This window comes from Pseudogymnoascus destructans (genome assembly GCF_001641265.1).
Source record: "Pseudogymnoascus destructans isolate 20631-21 unplaced genomic scaffold scaffold_21, whole genome shotgun sequence".
NCBI lineage: Eukaryota > Fungi > Ascomycota > Leotiomycetes > Thelebolales > Thelebolaceae > Pseudogymnoascus > Pseudogymnoascus destructans.
In genome coordinates, this window is record NW_020167540.1 from 180,771 (window position 1) to 196,429 (window position 15,659).

At 51.2% G+C, this 15,659-nt stretch overlaps 6 protein-coding genes across 6 annotated transcripts; 3 read left to right on the top strand and 3 right to left on the bottom strand.

The window, feature by feature from the left end:
* Positions 1-556: 556 nt before the first annotated feature.
* Positions 557-982, top strand: VC83_07973 (uncharacterized protein; the record flags this gene model as incomplete). The annotated part of the gene is made up of 1 exon (XM_024471536.1): positions 557-982. The coding sequence occupies one exon, from the start codon at positions 557-559 to the stop codon at positions 980-982; it is 426 nt and encodes a 141-aa protein (XP_024321311.1).
* A 1,064-nt stretch (positions 983-2,046) lies between these two features.
* Positions 2,047-3,793, bottom strand: VC83_07974 (uncharacterized protein; the record flags this gene model as incomplete). Its single annotated transcript, XM_024471537.1, has 1 exon — positions 2,047-3,793. Exon 1 carries the CDS (start codon positions 3,619-3,621, stop codon positions 2,047-2,049), a length of 1,575 nt encoding a protein of 524 aa, XP_024321312.1. The 5' UTR covers positions 3,622-3,793.
* VC83_07975 (uncharacterized protein) lies at positions 3,770-5,913 on the bottom strand (the record flags this gene model as incomplete). Its single annotated transcript, XM_024471538.1, has 2 exons — positions 3,770-5,609; positions 5,672-5,913. The coding sequence occupies 2 exons, from the start codon at positions 5,911-5,913 to the stop codon at positions 4,208-4,210; spliced, it is 1,644 nt and encodes a 547-aa protein (XP_024321313.1). The 3' UTR covers positions 3,770-4,207.
* A 423-nt stretch (positions 5,914-6,336) lies between these two features.
* VC83_07976 (uncharacterized protein) lies at positions 6,337-9,050 on the bottom strand (the record flags this gene model as incomplete). Its single annotated transcript, XM_024471539.1, has 1 exon — positions 6,337-9,050. Exon 1 carries the CDS (start codon positions 7,690-7,692, stop codon positions 6,337-6,339), a length of 1,356 nt encoding a protein of 451 aa, XP_024321314.1. The 5' UTR covers positions 7,693-9,050.
* A 1,807-nt stretch (positions 9,051-10,857) lies between these two features.
* VC83_07977 (uncharacterized protein) lies at positions 10,858-12,320 on the top strand (the record flags this gene model as incomplete). The annotated part of the gene is made up of 3 exons (XM_024471540.1): positions 10,858-10,962; positions 11,012-11,093; positions 11,200-12,320. 3 exons carry the CDS (start codon positions 10,858-10,860, stop codon positions 11,943-11,945), a joined length of 933 nt encoding a protein of 310 aa, XP_024321315.1. The 3' UTR covers positions 11,946-12,320.
* Positions 12,321-13,148: 828 nt separating this feature from the next.
* VC83_07978 (uncharacterized protein) lies at positions 13,149-15,105 on the top strand (the record flags this gene model as incomplete). Its single annotated transcript, XM_024471541.1, has 5 exons — positions 13,149-13,478; positions 13,540-13,619; positions 13,667-13,942; positions 13,996-14,789; positions 14,845-15,105. The coding sequence occupies 5 exons, from the start codon at positions 13,149-13,151 to the stop codon at positions 15,018-15,020; spliced, it is 1,656 nt and encodes a 551-aa protein (XP_024321306.1). The 3' UTR covers positions 15,021-15,105.
* Positions 15,106-15,659: the final 554 nt, after the last annotated feature.

Consider the following 15,659-nt stretch of genomic DNA (forward strand, 5'->3'; position numbering starts at 1 on the left):
CTGCAAAGGCCTCAAATGTCTGTCCTAAGCTACTTGAGAGGCGCCTAAAGGGAATACGCCCACGACGCGACATTACTGTTACGGCTATAGTAACATGATGTCATGGTTACAGGGCCAGGGCCTAGTAACGTGACGTGTGAGTCACATAACGTGACGTGTGAGTCACAGTGGGAAGCGGGGTAGGCTGCCATGTGACGGGGCTAATGGATAGTTGCAGAAACTAGTGGATATTGGATAGTTGAGCTATCCACGAACTATCCTGAATATCTAGCTATCCGCCAACTATCCAGATTACCCATGAGGCACGACGCCACTATATAAGTAGATAGTATTTCCTTAGATAGGAGCTTCGTGCTCAACTCAATATAGTATTCTTTACATACTGTAACGTGTTACTTGGAAAGCCTTTGTGTCTAATCCCCTACCTCCTCTGTTAAGCTAAACCTTACGCAAAGAAACTGCATCCTATCGTTTAGGAAGCAGCGTTAACCACATTTCTCATATTTACAACACTTCTCTAATTTTATATAAATTTGCTACTACACCCATCTCAAAAATGAACTACACACCACCAGCCGTCCAATCTATCCATTTCGTTCCTACAGACGAGGAGGAAGTTGAGATCGGAAGCCGCCAGGTCCAGGCAATATATGTTCTTGCCCACGATACACTACCCGACGGCGCCAACCACTGGTGCTTCTATCTTAAATTCTCCAAGACCGCATCTATATGTATCGACATGACGCCGACGTATAGCGCTCCTAGCACCGTACTCCAAGATGGTTCAAAAGGCCACATGCTCATATCCGTCCTCCCATGCATCCATCCGTCACCAGCGACCAAAACCATCCGCCTCGGCGTCTGCGCCAACCTAACTGTGGACCGTATCCTGCATCTCCTAGCTCAGTCAGGTCGCGACCAGTACGATTCCAAATCCGACGTAGGTGTCGGACGTGAGCGACTGGCCAGATTTCGCTGTTAGGGGCACCGGATCACTACGCGCCGGCAGCGGAAGCGAGAAATGCCACCCTGGCGGAGTATCCAGGCGAGAAGAAGTTTGCCTTGCATGTGGGAGCATACTACTTAAGCGGCCTATCAGTCGTGTGGTGGAGAGGGCGAGGATGGCTGGGTCGGGCACGGTTGGGTGGTCTTGCCGGCGAGGCGGATGGGCGTATTGTTGTCTTTGCGGGAGGGCTGGGGATTATGTGATGTGGTCAGTCTACGAGAGCTTGAGAGGACGTGGGATGTGAGGGAGACAGCTGGGGGAGAACGTCTACGAAGGGGCTGCCAAACATATACGCCATGATTTGGTATAGATATTAAAAGCAGAGACAGAGATGGGGAGAAAGGTTGCAATGTAGGCATGTGGTGTAGGATTTAAATACAGTATCATTCCATATTCTAGGCAGTCGCTATTATTTACATATTCTAGGCGGCTAATGTTGGATGTTAAGTCGGTGACTATCTCAGTTGGATCAATAGGATAACAGCAGGCGTGTCACACACGCACGAACTCTCACTCACACACATCAAGATTAATGAATGCCAGGCATTTCATTCCAGCTCTATGTTCCGAGCCTAGCTATCGTAGTATCCATGGTATCCATCGTCATACTCATTTCATCCATCCATCCACCCATAATTTTCATCCCCCCTCATAATCGCAGCAAAAGCCAGCAGTACTCGAACAAACACCCCCCCTATCCATCACCACCCCTCTGCCTCCTCGTCTAGATGCAAAAAGAGTGTTGCGCGCCAAAAAAAAATGTGGCTGGTATAAAGAAAGTAATCGACTGAGCCTCCCCATCCCCGGCCCAAGAATCCATGGTAGCAATAAACTCACCCAACCCCACCGCCTGTCTCAAGGCATAAAACTCAACCATCTGAACTCCATTCGCAACGACATCGAATGCGATGCGCAACGCCAGCCCGACCCAAAGTATGTACAACGAAATTGATGGAAATTGACCGTGTGAATCTCGAACCACCCACGGCTCACCACCCCAACGAAACCAGTTCGCACGGAATGACATGCCCGCGGCAAGGTTAGATCCACATCATGGTCGAGCTCTGCACCGGCATCGGCTGTCCAATCATCTCACAATACAAGTCCTGGATCTCGACCACATAATCCGCAGCGCTGAACTTGCAAAGCCCCCGACTGTACAAATCCTGCTCCTCCTCGCTCATCGCGCGGCACGTCGCACTACCGGAGTACTCCTCAGCCAGCTCGCGCACCTGCGCTAGCTCGTTGGTGAAGGGGTTGGCTGTGCTGTCGAAGGCTGGGGCAGAGGGACTGAAGAAGTCGGCGCTGGTGCGGGGGTGGGAGGTGGATGGTTTGCGGGCTGGCGTCGAGGAGGAGTGGGGTGAGTTCCTGGAGGATTGGCGGGTAGAGCGCTGGCGCAAGAGGATCTCGTGGGATTTCTTGGTGTGGCTCATTGAGCGCTGCGGGATGGAGGGGGCGGTGGAGTCGGTGAATGCGGTGGTGGTGTGAGTGTGAGTCGGCTGCTTGTTGTTGGCGTTGTCGAAGTAGGAAGACAGGTGGTTTGGGGAGGGGGAGATGGGAGTGCTGCTGCTGGACCCCGAGCCGCGGACGGAGGAGTCGGGAGTGGTGGAGGCGGAGTGCGACATGGAGGGGATGTCGGACTCGTCGCCGGAGGAGGTGGGCGAGGCGGTGGAGATGGGGTGCAGGTCCGGCGCGTTGTAGGAGATCATGTTGGTTGTTGAGATGAGCGCCACCGGGGCGGAGATCTTGTTGCGGATGGTGCCTGCGGAGAAGGAGTGCTTGGATGTCAGGCTGCGAGAGGGGACCGGCGTGGTGTTTTGGGATTTTGACGCTTTGCGGGTGACGAATGCGCGGGAGAGTGCCATTGTTGGGGAATGAGGGCGCGATGTGGGAAGAGAGTGTATGTGTGGTCGGTGGTCGACTGTGGGAATGGGAGAGTTTGTTTCGAGTTTAGTTGTAGTTGTTCTTGTAGTTGTTCTTGTTGTTCTTGTTCTTCTTGTTCTTTCTTGTTCTTCTTGTTCTTTCTTGTTCTTCTTGTTCTTCTTGTAGTTATTCTTCTTCTTGTAGTTGTAGTCCCTTCTTATTGTTGCAGATGCGCAGACACAGTCCAGCGCGTGATGAATCTGATCGAGATGTGTTGTTGTATGGTGCTGTGGACTCGTAGTGAGTTGTTGGTGGTGGGACAGTCCCGTCAATACTGTAAGGAGCGAACAGATGTTGATAATTGATGCGCTGCAAAGTCCAAGTTGTCGATATGATTTATCGACCTGCGACGGATAAATGAGAGATGGGGAAATTGGGAAATGAGAGATGGGCAAATGGGGAAATGGGGAAATGGGGAAATGGGGAAAAAGAAGGGAATTCGTTGGACAGATGCAGGCGACACGGGGAGGGAAGAAGTGGAAGAAGAAACAAAGATGGGAGGGGAGGGAGGGAGGGAGGGAGAAAAAGGAACGAGTGTCCCTCTGGCCTGTGATTGTCTGTGCGTCGCGTCTGTGTCGTGTCTGTGTCCGAGACTGTCTGTGTCTCTGTCCTACTAAGTTATGCCTGACTCGAGGGTGTTCGGCCCGACCATCCCTCCAATCACATACCTCTGCCCCTGGCCCTTGAAACATCAATTCCTCAAATCCTTACCATTCTCGGCATCCTTAATCCTTACCATCCTCACCATTACCATCCTTACCATCCTTGGTCCTTACCATCCTTGCCATCCTTATCATCCTCACCTTCCTCACCATCCTCACCTTCCTCACCTTCCTCTTCCTCACCATCCTCACCTTCCTCACCACCCTTCGCACCAACACCCAAAGAGAACGACATGATTGCCCCCCGACGACGACGTTTCGTCCATGGTTCATGAGGTTTTAGTTGTTTCGGCGCAAAGGGGGGGGACCGGAGCCGAGGCGCGGGATATGCGGTCGTATGCATGCCATGCGATGCTGCCGATACACATCAAAAGCCGGTAAATATACCAACAATCATCCAACCACTCCTCAACATCATGTACATCCTCAAGTGGTGAAGAAAAGAACAAAGTATCACTCCCCTTCTGCGCCGTCCCGGGCCTGCAACCCGACGACTGGGGCTATCTATTTCAGACACTATACACACCATCCGTCCCCACCCTATATCGCGCCCACGCGATATAGCGTCGGGATGGATGGCCCAGACAGACTGCCGACGAACACCACGGCAGTCACCTCAATCCTCATCCATGCTCTCCCACCCCTGTTCGCCATCCTTCTTCCCCCCCTCTCCTCCCCCCTCCTCCTCCTCATCACTACTCTCCTCCTCGTCCGCATTAACCCCCACCAACCTCTCCTTGACCTCCCCCTCCACCGGCGCCATGCGGTGCGCAAACGCCTTCCGCACCGCCGCATTCGTACTCGTATCCCAGATATGAACACTCCCCTTGCTCCCCGCGACGGCCAGGCGGAAGCCTACCTCCTCGTCTGGCGCGAACACTGTCGAGAAGACCTTGCCCACTTCCAGGTTGCGACTCACTACCATGGTTGGCCCGGACGCTTGGATGTTCCATAACTTCACCGTCCGGTCTGTGGAGCCGGTCGCCATGAAACCCGGGATCACGGGGTTGATATCAAACGCTGACACCGACTCGTCGTGCGCATGTAGCGTCCACACCGGCTTCGTCTTCGACGGGTCCGTAGGCGCAGCACGCACATCGTGGTAGTGGATCACTCCCGCCTCAGTGGAGATGTAGAAGTAATTCCCATCATGCGGATCCCACCTCACGGTCTCGACATCGCTCTCCACCCCCCACCTCGGCACCGTAGCGTCGGGGGCGCGCATATCCGCCGCGACGGCGGTGCGGTCGTAGGAGCCGGAGAGGAGGATCGTGGATTCCTTCGGGTGCCAGGCTAAGGTGCATACCTTGTCCGTGTGGTGCGCATACGACTTCGCGCAGGACGTGGTGTACAGATCCCATAGCTTGACTGTCTTGTCTGCTGATGAAGAGGCGAGGAGGTTGCGGTGGTGCCTGTTCGCGGCGAGGGAGAGCACAGCGTCAACGTGGTATTCTGCGTTGGGCTTGTTGGACTTCTTGCGCTTCTTCTTCTTCTGGGTGCCGTCTGCGGGTGCCGCGCCGGTGTCGTCGAGCCCGCCTTGCCCGAGGATGGCGTTGGGGTACATGCAATCCACCGTATCAAGATCCCAGATCTCGATATCCGGCTCGAACGTCCCGACCGCGACGAAGTTGGCGCGTGCGTCGCGCGCGGCGCTCGTCTTGCCGACGGGGAGGTCGAGCCACTCGAGGCAGAGGGGGATGGCGGGGAGCATGATGTCGTGGTGGACGTAGAGGTTATCAGCTGAGTCTTCGTAGACGTAGACTTCCAGGTGTGCGACTTCGTCTTCCACTTTCGCGGCGAGGACCATGTTGTCTGTGGCGAGGATCTGGAGCTCTTCTCGGTCTTCGTCGTCTTCGTCGTTCTCTTTCATGGTGATGTAGGGGTCGTCGGCGTTGGAGTCGTGGTATGCGAGGGATTTGACGTTGCCGAACATGCCCATACCTTCGCCTTCGGTGTCTTTGGCGACGTCGGAGTCGTAGTGCTCGAGGTCATATTCGGCGAGGTCATCGTCTTCGTCTCTGTGAATTGTTAGAACCCCTACACACATGTAGCTCCCCACCACACCACCAAATAAACTCACCCCTTCGATTTCACCCCGGCGCCGCCAGTCCCATCCTCAATATCCGAGTCCGAATCACTCTCCCCATCACCACCAGCCCTCGCCGCCTCCTCCGCCTCCTCCAGATCCTCCTGCGCGTCATCGAGCTGCAACTTTGCCAGCTTGGCGATCCTGTCGAACTCCGCCTCGTCGAACTCGTATTTCGTGGGGAACGGCGCCGCGAAGCCCCGCGGTACCCACGCCGTCGCTGTGACCATAGACATCTTCGGTTATGTTAACACAGTTGTTCCAAGGTTGTTTGAGACGTTACCAGCTGGGTCGGTGACGGGAACTTTTTCCTCACTGTACGACTATTTGGAAATTCATACGCTAGTGTTATCTAATCTTAGCGCGGATTATTTTGCGGTTGGTCCGTTGGCCTTGCTGGCTGGATTTCCCTCACTACGGGCTACGCATGACAACACCGCGCCTTCCTTTCTTTCCTTAGATAGTAGCCGATCATGGCAGGAGAAGATGGCTTCCAAAGCCCCAAGAGGCGGAAGATAGACTTCAACCCCCTCCGCAACGACGACCGCTTCGCCATCCCCTCCCGCCCAACCTCGCGCTCTCAATCCCAAGCGCCGCCACGCTCCCAATCCCAAGCCCCCTCCCGCTCGCAAAGCCGCTTCGGCAACCCCTCCCGCGCGTCAACACCACGCGGACAATCCCAATACCCCGGTACGCCGAAGCAGCATGGGTTCGATGGCCCCGAACCCGCAGTCGACGTCGAGGACTCGAATGCTCTCGACCGCGACTGGTACGCCGGCGACGAGAGCGGACATGTGTTTGGCGACGAAATGCACAATCCCTTCGGCTCGTACGATACCTCGTGGGAGGACCGACAGAAGGAGGCGGCGCTGGTGGAGAAGAAGACCGCGAAGCGGGTTACGGCGCGCGCGGCGCAGAAGCAGCGGGATGTTGACGCCTGGGAGACGAATCGGATGTTGACGTCTGGCGTAGCGCAGCGTCGGGACTTCGGCGACGATTTCGAGGATGATGAAGAGCAGACGCGTGTGCATTTGCTGATTCACGATCTGCGCCCGCCGTTTTTGGATGGGCGGACGGTGTTTACGAAGCAGGTGGATCCGGTGCCGGCGATTAGGGATAATCAGAGCGATATGGCGGTGTTTAGCCGGAAGGGGAGTCGGGTGGTGAAGGAGCGGAGACAGCAGAAGGAGAGGCAGAAGCAGGCGCAGGAGGCGACGAATATGGCGGGCACGGCGTTGGGGAATCTGATGGGGATTAAGGAGGATGAGGGGGATAGTGCGGCGCCGGCGCCGGGGGAGGAGGGGGGGAGGGGGGATAGCAAGTTTGCGGAGCATATGGCGAAGAAGAGTGAGGGGGCGAGTGATTTCAGTCAGAGTAAGACGCTGAGGGAGCAGAAGGAGTATTTGCCGGCATTTGCGGTGAGGGAGGATCTGCTGAGGGTTATTAGGGATAACCAGGTTGTTATCGTTGTGGGAGAGACGGGGTCTGGTAAAACGACCCAGCTGACGCAGTTCCTTTACGAGGATGGGTATGGGAAGAGGGGGATGATCGGGTGCACCCAGCCACGTCGTGTGGCAGCGATGAGTGTGGCAAAGCGTGTGAGCGAGGAGATGGAATGCAAGCTTGGCAGCACGGTTGGGTATGCGATCCGTTTCGAGGATTGCACGAGCAAGGAGACGGTTATCAAGTATATGACAGACGGTGTCTTGCTGCGCGAGTCTCTCAATGAGCCAGATCTGGACAGGTATTCGTGTGTCATCATGGACGAGGCCCACGAGCGCGCTCTCAACACTGATGTGCTCATGGGACTTTTCAAGAACATCCTGGCCCGCCGACGAGACTTGAAGTTGATCGTCACATCGGCTACTATGAACTCGAAGCGCTTCTCGGACTTTTATGGTGGAGCGCCAGAATTCTTCATCCCCGGTCGAACATTCCCCGTGGATGTCATGTTTCATCGCTCTCCGGTTGAGGATTATGTCGACCAGGCGGTGCAGCAAGTTCTTGCCATCCATGTTTCCATGGGCGCAGGCGATATCTTGGTGTTCATGACTGGACAAGAGGATATCGAGTGCACCTGTGAACTTATCCGGGATCGCCTGAATGCGCTCAATGACCCTCCTAAGCTCAGCATCCTACCGATTTACAGTCAGATGCCGGCAGACCTGCAGGCCAAGATTTTCGACAGAGCGGCGCCAGGTGTCAGGAAGGTCATTGTTGCAACCAATATCGCCGAGACGAGTTTGACAGTCGACGGTATTATGTATGTGGTGGATGCCGGATATTCCAAGCTCAAGGTGTATAACCCGCGAATGGGCATGGATACTCTCCAGATCACGCCTATATCGCAAGCTAACGCGTCTCAACGATCCGGACGCGCAGGCCGTACCGGCCCAGGCAAGGCATTCCGTCTCTTCACCGAAGCCGCATACAAGGACGAGTTGTACATCCAGACCATTCCTGAAATCCAGCGCACGAACCTCAGCAACACCGTTCTCCTTCTCAAATCCCTCGGCGTCAAGGACCTCCTCCATTTCGACTTCATGGACCCACCGCCGCAAGATACCATTACCACATCACTCTTCGACCTCTGGGCCCTCGGCGCGCTGAATAACATCGGCGATCTCACGGACGTCGGCCTCAAAATGACGCCCTTCCCCATGGACCCCTCGCTGGCCAAACTCCTCATCACATCCGAAGAATACAGCTGCAGCGAAGAAATGCTGACCATAGTCTCCATGCTCTCAGTCCCCTCCATCTTCTACCGCCCCAAAGAGCGCCAAGAAGAATCCGACGCCGCGCGCGAGAAGTTCTTCGTCCCCGAGTCCGACCACCTCACGTACCTGCACGTGTACTCGCAGTGGAAGAGCAACGGCTACAGCGACGCGTGGTGCACGCGGCACTTCCTGCACCCGAAGTCGCTGCGCCGCGCCAAGGAGATCAGAGAGCAGATCGGGGATATCATGAAGATGCAGAAGATGACGATGGTGAGCTGTGGGACCGATTGGGATGTTATTCGGAAGTGTATTTGCTCGGGATATTATCATCAGGCCGCGAAGGTGAAGGGGATTGGGGAGTATGTGAATCTGCGCACGAGTGTGGCGATCCAGCTGCACCCGACGAGTGCGCTGTATGGTCTGGGATACTTGCCGGATTATGTGGTGTATCACGAGCTGATCTTGACGTCGAAGGAGTACATGTCTACCGTGACGTCTGTGGATCCGAAGTGGCTCGCGGAGCTGGGGGGTGTCTTCTATAGCGTGAAGGAGAAGGGGTACTCGGCGCGCGAGAAGCGGGTGACGGAGGTGGAGTTTAATCGGAAGATGGAGATTGAGACGCAGATGGCGGAGGATAAGAAGAATGAGGAGGAGAGGTTGGAGAGGGAGAAGGGCAGGGGGGAGACGCAGAAGAAGGGGGTGGTGGTGAAGAAGGTTGCGCAGAGGGGGGCGGTGAGGCGGCCGGTGGTGAAGAGGAGTGGGAGGGGGTTCTAGGGCGCAGGGTTGGGAGGCCAGATGTACATAGTTGGGGATTGGGTTGTTAGAAAATTTACTTACGGCTTCATGCTTGTTTAGACCAGGAAGAGCAAGGGCGCGGGGAAGTAAATGTGAGTCTGCCGACGGGTAAGCAGGGGTGTCGGGCGTTACGCAACAGCGCCTGTCTACTCCAGTAATAATATTTCAATGTGAGAGTTTTCCGTAGGACTAACATGTATAACAGTGGGAAAATATGGCCAGAGATGGGATTGTTTGATCATAGGTTCAGGGATAGTGCGTACCGGTAATGCGTAGGTAGGCATTATCCAGGTTCACGGGCAGGTATTGTGGCATGTGTGGCATGTGTGGCATGTGTGGCATCCCGACGCACGGAATGCGAATGCCGTATTGCCTTTCGCACCATGCAGATATCCTGAGTCTATGTAGATTATTGTATCAAATGTATCCAGTGCACTTACTGTAGGTCTGGCTCGTTGGGAACCGCCACCATGAGTCGCCGCCCACACGACGCATGCTCATCATGGACCGTCGCTGGCAAGACGCATGCTCATCATGAACCGTCGCTCGCACAATGATGCATGCTGACCCTGCAGCATTGGCCAAGTAGTATATATAAAATCTTTCCCTCCCTCTACCTTTTAATCATGTACTCAAGCACAAGACTTGGGCATGTCGACAAACTTTGACCCGCTCTCATCTTTATCACGGACTGCAATGTCTTTGACTTTGATGGACGCTGTAAAAGGGTCTGACCCTTGGTATATCAGGCAGAATCTCGTTTCATTCATTGCCCTCTCTCTCTTCCCAAATGTCCTACTATAGACAAGTTGTGAGCAGTTTGTCGATTTGTAGAACATGCGATATGAGATTATGGCCTGTGCACCAACTATAAGTTACTATTCTACTGGCACTCTGCCGTCAGAAATAGGCCCGTATTTTGAAACCATTATCTAGTCATTCCCCGGTATTGATATTGAGGTTTCTAAGCTATGGAAAAGCCATGTATAGTTTTAGCAACTTCTCAAAATTGGGCGTCCTAAGTCCAGTCACAGGATCCCACCCGATATCAGCATGAAATACTTCAACGTCACAGCCATAATTGAACCCTTCTACCGCATCGTTAAATGCCCACACATGGTAGAGGATGATTCAGTTTCATAAAATACGGGATTCAAGATCCTACGCGATTTCTTTCCCGCACTTAGTCTCTTAATCATTGATTTTTGTATACTACAGGACACTTCTTCGAGATCTGTGTCATCTCTTTTTCTTTTATATAGTTGCACCTGTATCTTGCATCGATCCGCTCATCGCAATGCGGTAGCACTCCTTTCTTTTAGGAGTATTATATATTCAGTGTCTGGTAGGGACTTAGTCGTGTATTTTATGTCTAGCAAGCTTGCTGAAGCAGAAAAGTAGAGTGTTATCATGCCAATTTGGGCTCATAACCTGAAGAAATAATAGACCGTGCATTTGGGTGTGAATTCGGTTTAGCTAATGTAGCAAAAACTACTAGTCTAGAGATGGCGGACTGTGGTTTTTGCGAATATACAGAGGAATGGAACATTCTCCGTCGTCCTTCGCGTTGCGGGTGGAGAGATTACGGCCGATGGGTTAATAACCATTGGCCAAGTTGCAAAGAAATACAACCTTTACTGCAAAATCACTAGTGGACAGCGAATTGACATGTTTGGTGCCAAGAAGCAAGTTCTTCTCGATATTTGGACCGAACTTGTCAATGCTAGGATGGAAAGCGGCCATGCTTATGCGAAATCTCTCCGGGCAGTCAAGGTTCGTGGCTATAAATATTGTCCATGCCACCTCACTAACAAATTTATAGAGCTGTGTAGGAACTACATGGTGTCGGTTTGGAGTTGGTGACAGCGTTGGAATGGCAATTCGCCTTGAGCAGCGCTACAAAAGTATTCGGTCGTCACATAAAATCAAGGGTGGGGTTTCGGGATGTGTGAGAGAATGTGCTGAAGCGCAGAATAAGGAGTAGGTTTTTGCATTGTTATTTGACGATAGATACCGACCGTGTTCAAGTTTTGGGATTCAACGTCTTTGTCGGCGGTAATGGTGGGGCAAAGCCTCGGCACTCAGAGCTACTAGCAAAGGATGTTCCACCTGATGAAGTCATTTCTCTTCTCGACCGTTATCTTATATTCTACATACGAACAGCCGATAAACTACAATGCACCGGCCGGTGGATTGAGAATCTTCCAGGCGGAATTTACTACCTCCGCGAGGTGGTTATTAATGACAAGCTTGGTATATGTGCGGAACTAGAGCGGCAAATGGAAGAGCTAGTAAGCTCTTATTTCTGCGAGTGGGCCGAAACTATTAAGGATCCGGAAAGACGCAAACACTTTGAGCAATTCAGTAACACCCCAGAAACTGTGGATACCGTCGAGATCGTTGAAGAGCGTGGGCAGTCGAGATCGTTGAAGAGCGTGGGCAACAGAGGCCGACGTACTGGCCACATCACGGAGAATTTCAAGGGGCACCAATGGTCGCATGTCTCTTGGCAGCCAATTCTCAAGAGCCACCACTTCTCTGAAGAAAAGCTAGAGATATCGTCTACCAATATTAAACGTGGCGACACACAGCTCGCAATCTTCAAGATCAAGGGCAAATACTACGCAACACAGCAAATGTGTCCACACAAGGGCGCGTTCGTGCTCTCGGATGGTTTCATTGGCGACACTGATGCCGGAACTTACTGGATCTCTTGCCCATTATGTAAACGAAATTTCGAGCTCAATGGGGAATAAGCCGAGCAATGCACAAGCGATGAGACGACCAGCGTCGCAACCTTTCCAGTTGAGGAACGCGATGATGGCTGGGTATACTTGAAGCTGCCGCCCGTTGAAGAGCTTGATGCGTTGGGATGGAGAAGTGGAAGGTGAGGAGGGAAGAAGCAGTGGATCCGTTTGAGAAAGTCGATAGGGTCTATAAGAGCTTCAGGGGAAAAAAGGTCACTTATATTAAGGTTGAAATAATAGGGAAGCGTGCTACGGCACCTAGTAGGATTGACTGGTAGTTAACAACTTTGTACGCATATTTGGTGTTATTGGTTCATCTGCACTACATTTTATACCCTCACATATGTATTACTTCCACACTCGGCAATTGAGCAAAATAAGCATGGTAATTAACATCTGCATTAAGTATAAATAAAACGACATTCATAATTGCACGTTATTGTGGTTAAATTTGCTTTGGTTTGTATGATATAACGTGACTAGATAGAACAATGAGACGGAGGTAGGAGAGGCAAAAACCTCTCGAAATATCAACCCGTAGCAATCCAATCAGTATGAATCCAGAGAGAATATTCCGGGATATAACTACAGAGGGGGCACAAAGCCTAAAGAAAAGTCTCCAATCATTAGCTTCTGGTTAGTGCTCCCCTCCGCGAGCAAACGGCCGCTATCGTCTTAGCTACCTAGGAGGAGGAGCCCCACCCGAAAACCATCTCCACGGAGATGCTAAAATACGATCTATATAGTCATGCATACTAGTGCAGCCTTATCTCTGGTTACCTCATGTTCTGGCCTCTTATCCCTGTGGGTTAGATAGGTTGTGTCCACCTTCTTATCTTTGTGTCAGCAAGCGGGTCCGCTACTGACTATGAAGAAACCAATCTAGGGAATTCTTCCCGTAACATCATTCCCCTTCCGATATTGAGCGAGTATGCTCGTGAATTGCCCAATATTTTATTATTTTTCGTTCAGGCAGCATCGGTAAGTGTTAACTGGGCTGAGGCGCTTATCTTGTTTTCACAATCAGCGCCTCTATCTAAATTCGTATCAAGCCACCATCACAACCAGCTGTAGGTTTGGGGGTTACATGCCATGATCGTTGGGTGATAAGCTGATTTAATCTTTGAGACATTGATGGGCTGCTATCTATCTAAGGCTGGCAAATCCTCGGATGCAAAATGGACATCTCCTCGGACTGTAAGTTAGAATTTCATGGCAAGCATATATGGGCTTCATTATACGAATACAGAAGCTCTCATTCAATTTAGCCATCAACATCTTCCGCGGTCTACCTTTATCCCAGTGCTGTTTAGACCAACTGTCTGTTTTGCTTTTGAACTTAATCCTATTAATTTGAAATCCTCACACATGGCACCAAATTTTTTGAGGCTACTCATAGCCTCGCCGGAAATCAATCCCATCAACCAAAAAGCAAGATCGATCCCTATATTAAACCCATTCAATAAATATGGAAGGGTCTTCTTTTTCTCCTGGCTGGGATTCTTCGTTGCGTTTCTCTCGTGGTACTCTTTCCCGCCGCTGGTAAGTGCATTTTATGGTGGAACCCTCGAAAGATATCAGATCTCTAATAAATTGCCTTCAGTTGACCGTTACAATTAAAAAAGACCTTCACCTAAGCCAGACCGATATTGCCAACTCTAATATAATTGCTTTACTAGCAACGTAAGCACCAGCCCAATTTCGACAGGTTTCTAGTCTGACTTCTCTAGTCTTCTTGTTCGATTTTTCTCTGGGCCACTATGCGATCGCTACGGACCACGGTTGGTTTTTGTTGGCATATTGCTGGCTGGCGCCATACCAACGGCCATGGCGGGTCTGGTTACAAACATCCATGGCCTCATGGCGTTAAGGTTTTTCATCGGCATTCTGGGTGCCAGCTTCGTGCCATGTCAAGTTTGGACAACTGGGTACTTCGATAAAAACGTCATTGGCTCTGCAAATGCCTTGACAGCGGGCTGGGGAAATGCAGGAGGAGGTATCACATAGTAAGTTTGTCCAGTCTGTCACAAAGCACTTCTATTAATACTCGGTGTTACAGCTACGTGATGCCTGCGGTCTTCGATTCTCTAGTCCAGCACAGTGGACTTGCTCCCCACAAGGCTTGGAGGGTGGCATACATTGTCCCGTTTATCATTATTGTCGTTGTTGCTCTAGGGATGCTATTCACTTGTGACGATACACCCAGCGGCAAATGGGCCGACCGTGCCATGCCCATAGCAAGAGGCTCATCCGATAGCAGCATCCAAGGTGAAATAGACACGCCGTCTTCAGTATCCATTGCTAAGGATATCAACAACATCAATGAAAAACACCCACAGACGATTTCAGATATTGAATCTCAGAGCGACGGCACAACATACCTTGGCCTTGCCAATAGCGAGTTCATTGTTCCCCCGACTACTAAGGAGATCATGCACGTTGTGATTAGCCCTCAGACATTCGCCCTCTTTGGAGTATACGCATGCTCCTTTGGGACTGAGCTCGCCGTCAACTCTATACTCGGTTCATTCTACGAAAGAAACTTTCCCCACCTTGGACAGACGGAAGCTGGGGAATGGGCAGCCATGTTTGGGCTTCTGAATGTTCTATTTCGGCCATTGGGTGGAATAATATCCGATCTCATTTACAAGAAGACCCAATCCGTTTGGGCAAAGAAAATTTGGCTTATATTCCTTGGCGTGGCAGCAGGTGCTCACCTGATCGCGATCGGGGTATCGAATCCCAAAACCGAAGCCACCATGTTTGGCCTCTTCGTAGGCTTGGCTGTATTTATGGAGGCGGCCAATGGAGCAAATTTCTCCCTTGTGCCTCATGTATACCCAGCAGCAAATGGTTCGTTGTTCCCATTACACCAACTTATGTCCGTTTGCTAACTTTATTTGTGTAGGTATCGTTTCTGGCACAGTTGGAGCCGCCGGGAACTTAGGAGGAATCATATTCAGCATAATTTTCCGGTACAACGGGACGCATTACGATAGATCGATTTGGATAATTGGTGTCATATGTATCGTTGTCAATATGTCTGTTTTTTGGATTAGGCCAGTTCCTACTTTGCACAAATAGGCAACATTTTCTTTAATTTGGATTTTTTGTTTGCCTAGAATAGCGTTGTTTAAAATACATGGCCATTAGTTAGAATAGAACGAGCCTCAAAACCATCAGGGCTATGCCATAGTTATCATGTGATAAATGAAAGTTCTCATCTTCCGATCGTTGCTCAACTTCGTCGGTTTTGTCAAGAAAAGTCCCTGAAATCCATCGGTCAGGATTATCAATCACTCCAATTCTTCCAACAGAGACAAAGAAGCGGAGATTGCTTTACTTTTTGCAAGGTCATGTTAGATAATCATTAACACGGGGATAGCATGGAGTTAGCATGGAGATATGTACTGGATTTAATATTTATTTTCGAAAGTTTGAATATTTAATGGATTGTCATGCCCCCTATTCCTCTACAATACCCAGACACAGCTCGCTATTAAACTACAAAATATGTCATCCCAAATCAAGCCCATCAAGATCTACGGCAAAACGGGCCCTAATCCTCTCAAGGTCACCATAATATTTAAGGAGCTAGATATTCCCCACGAAATAGTCTCCGTCCCATTCTCAGATATCAAGAAAGCCGAATATGTCACCATCAACCCGAACGGCCGATTGCCATCTATCCATGGTCCTAACACCGGTATCACCTTGTGGGAG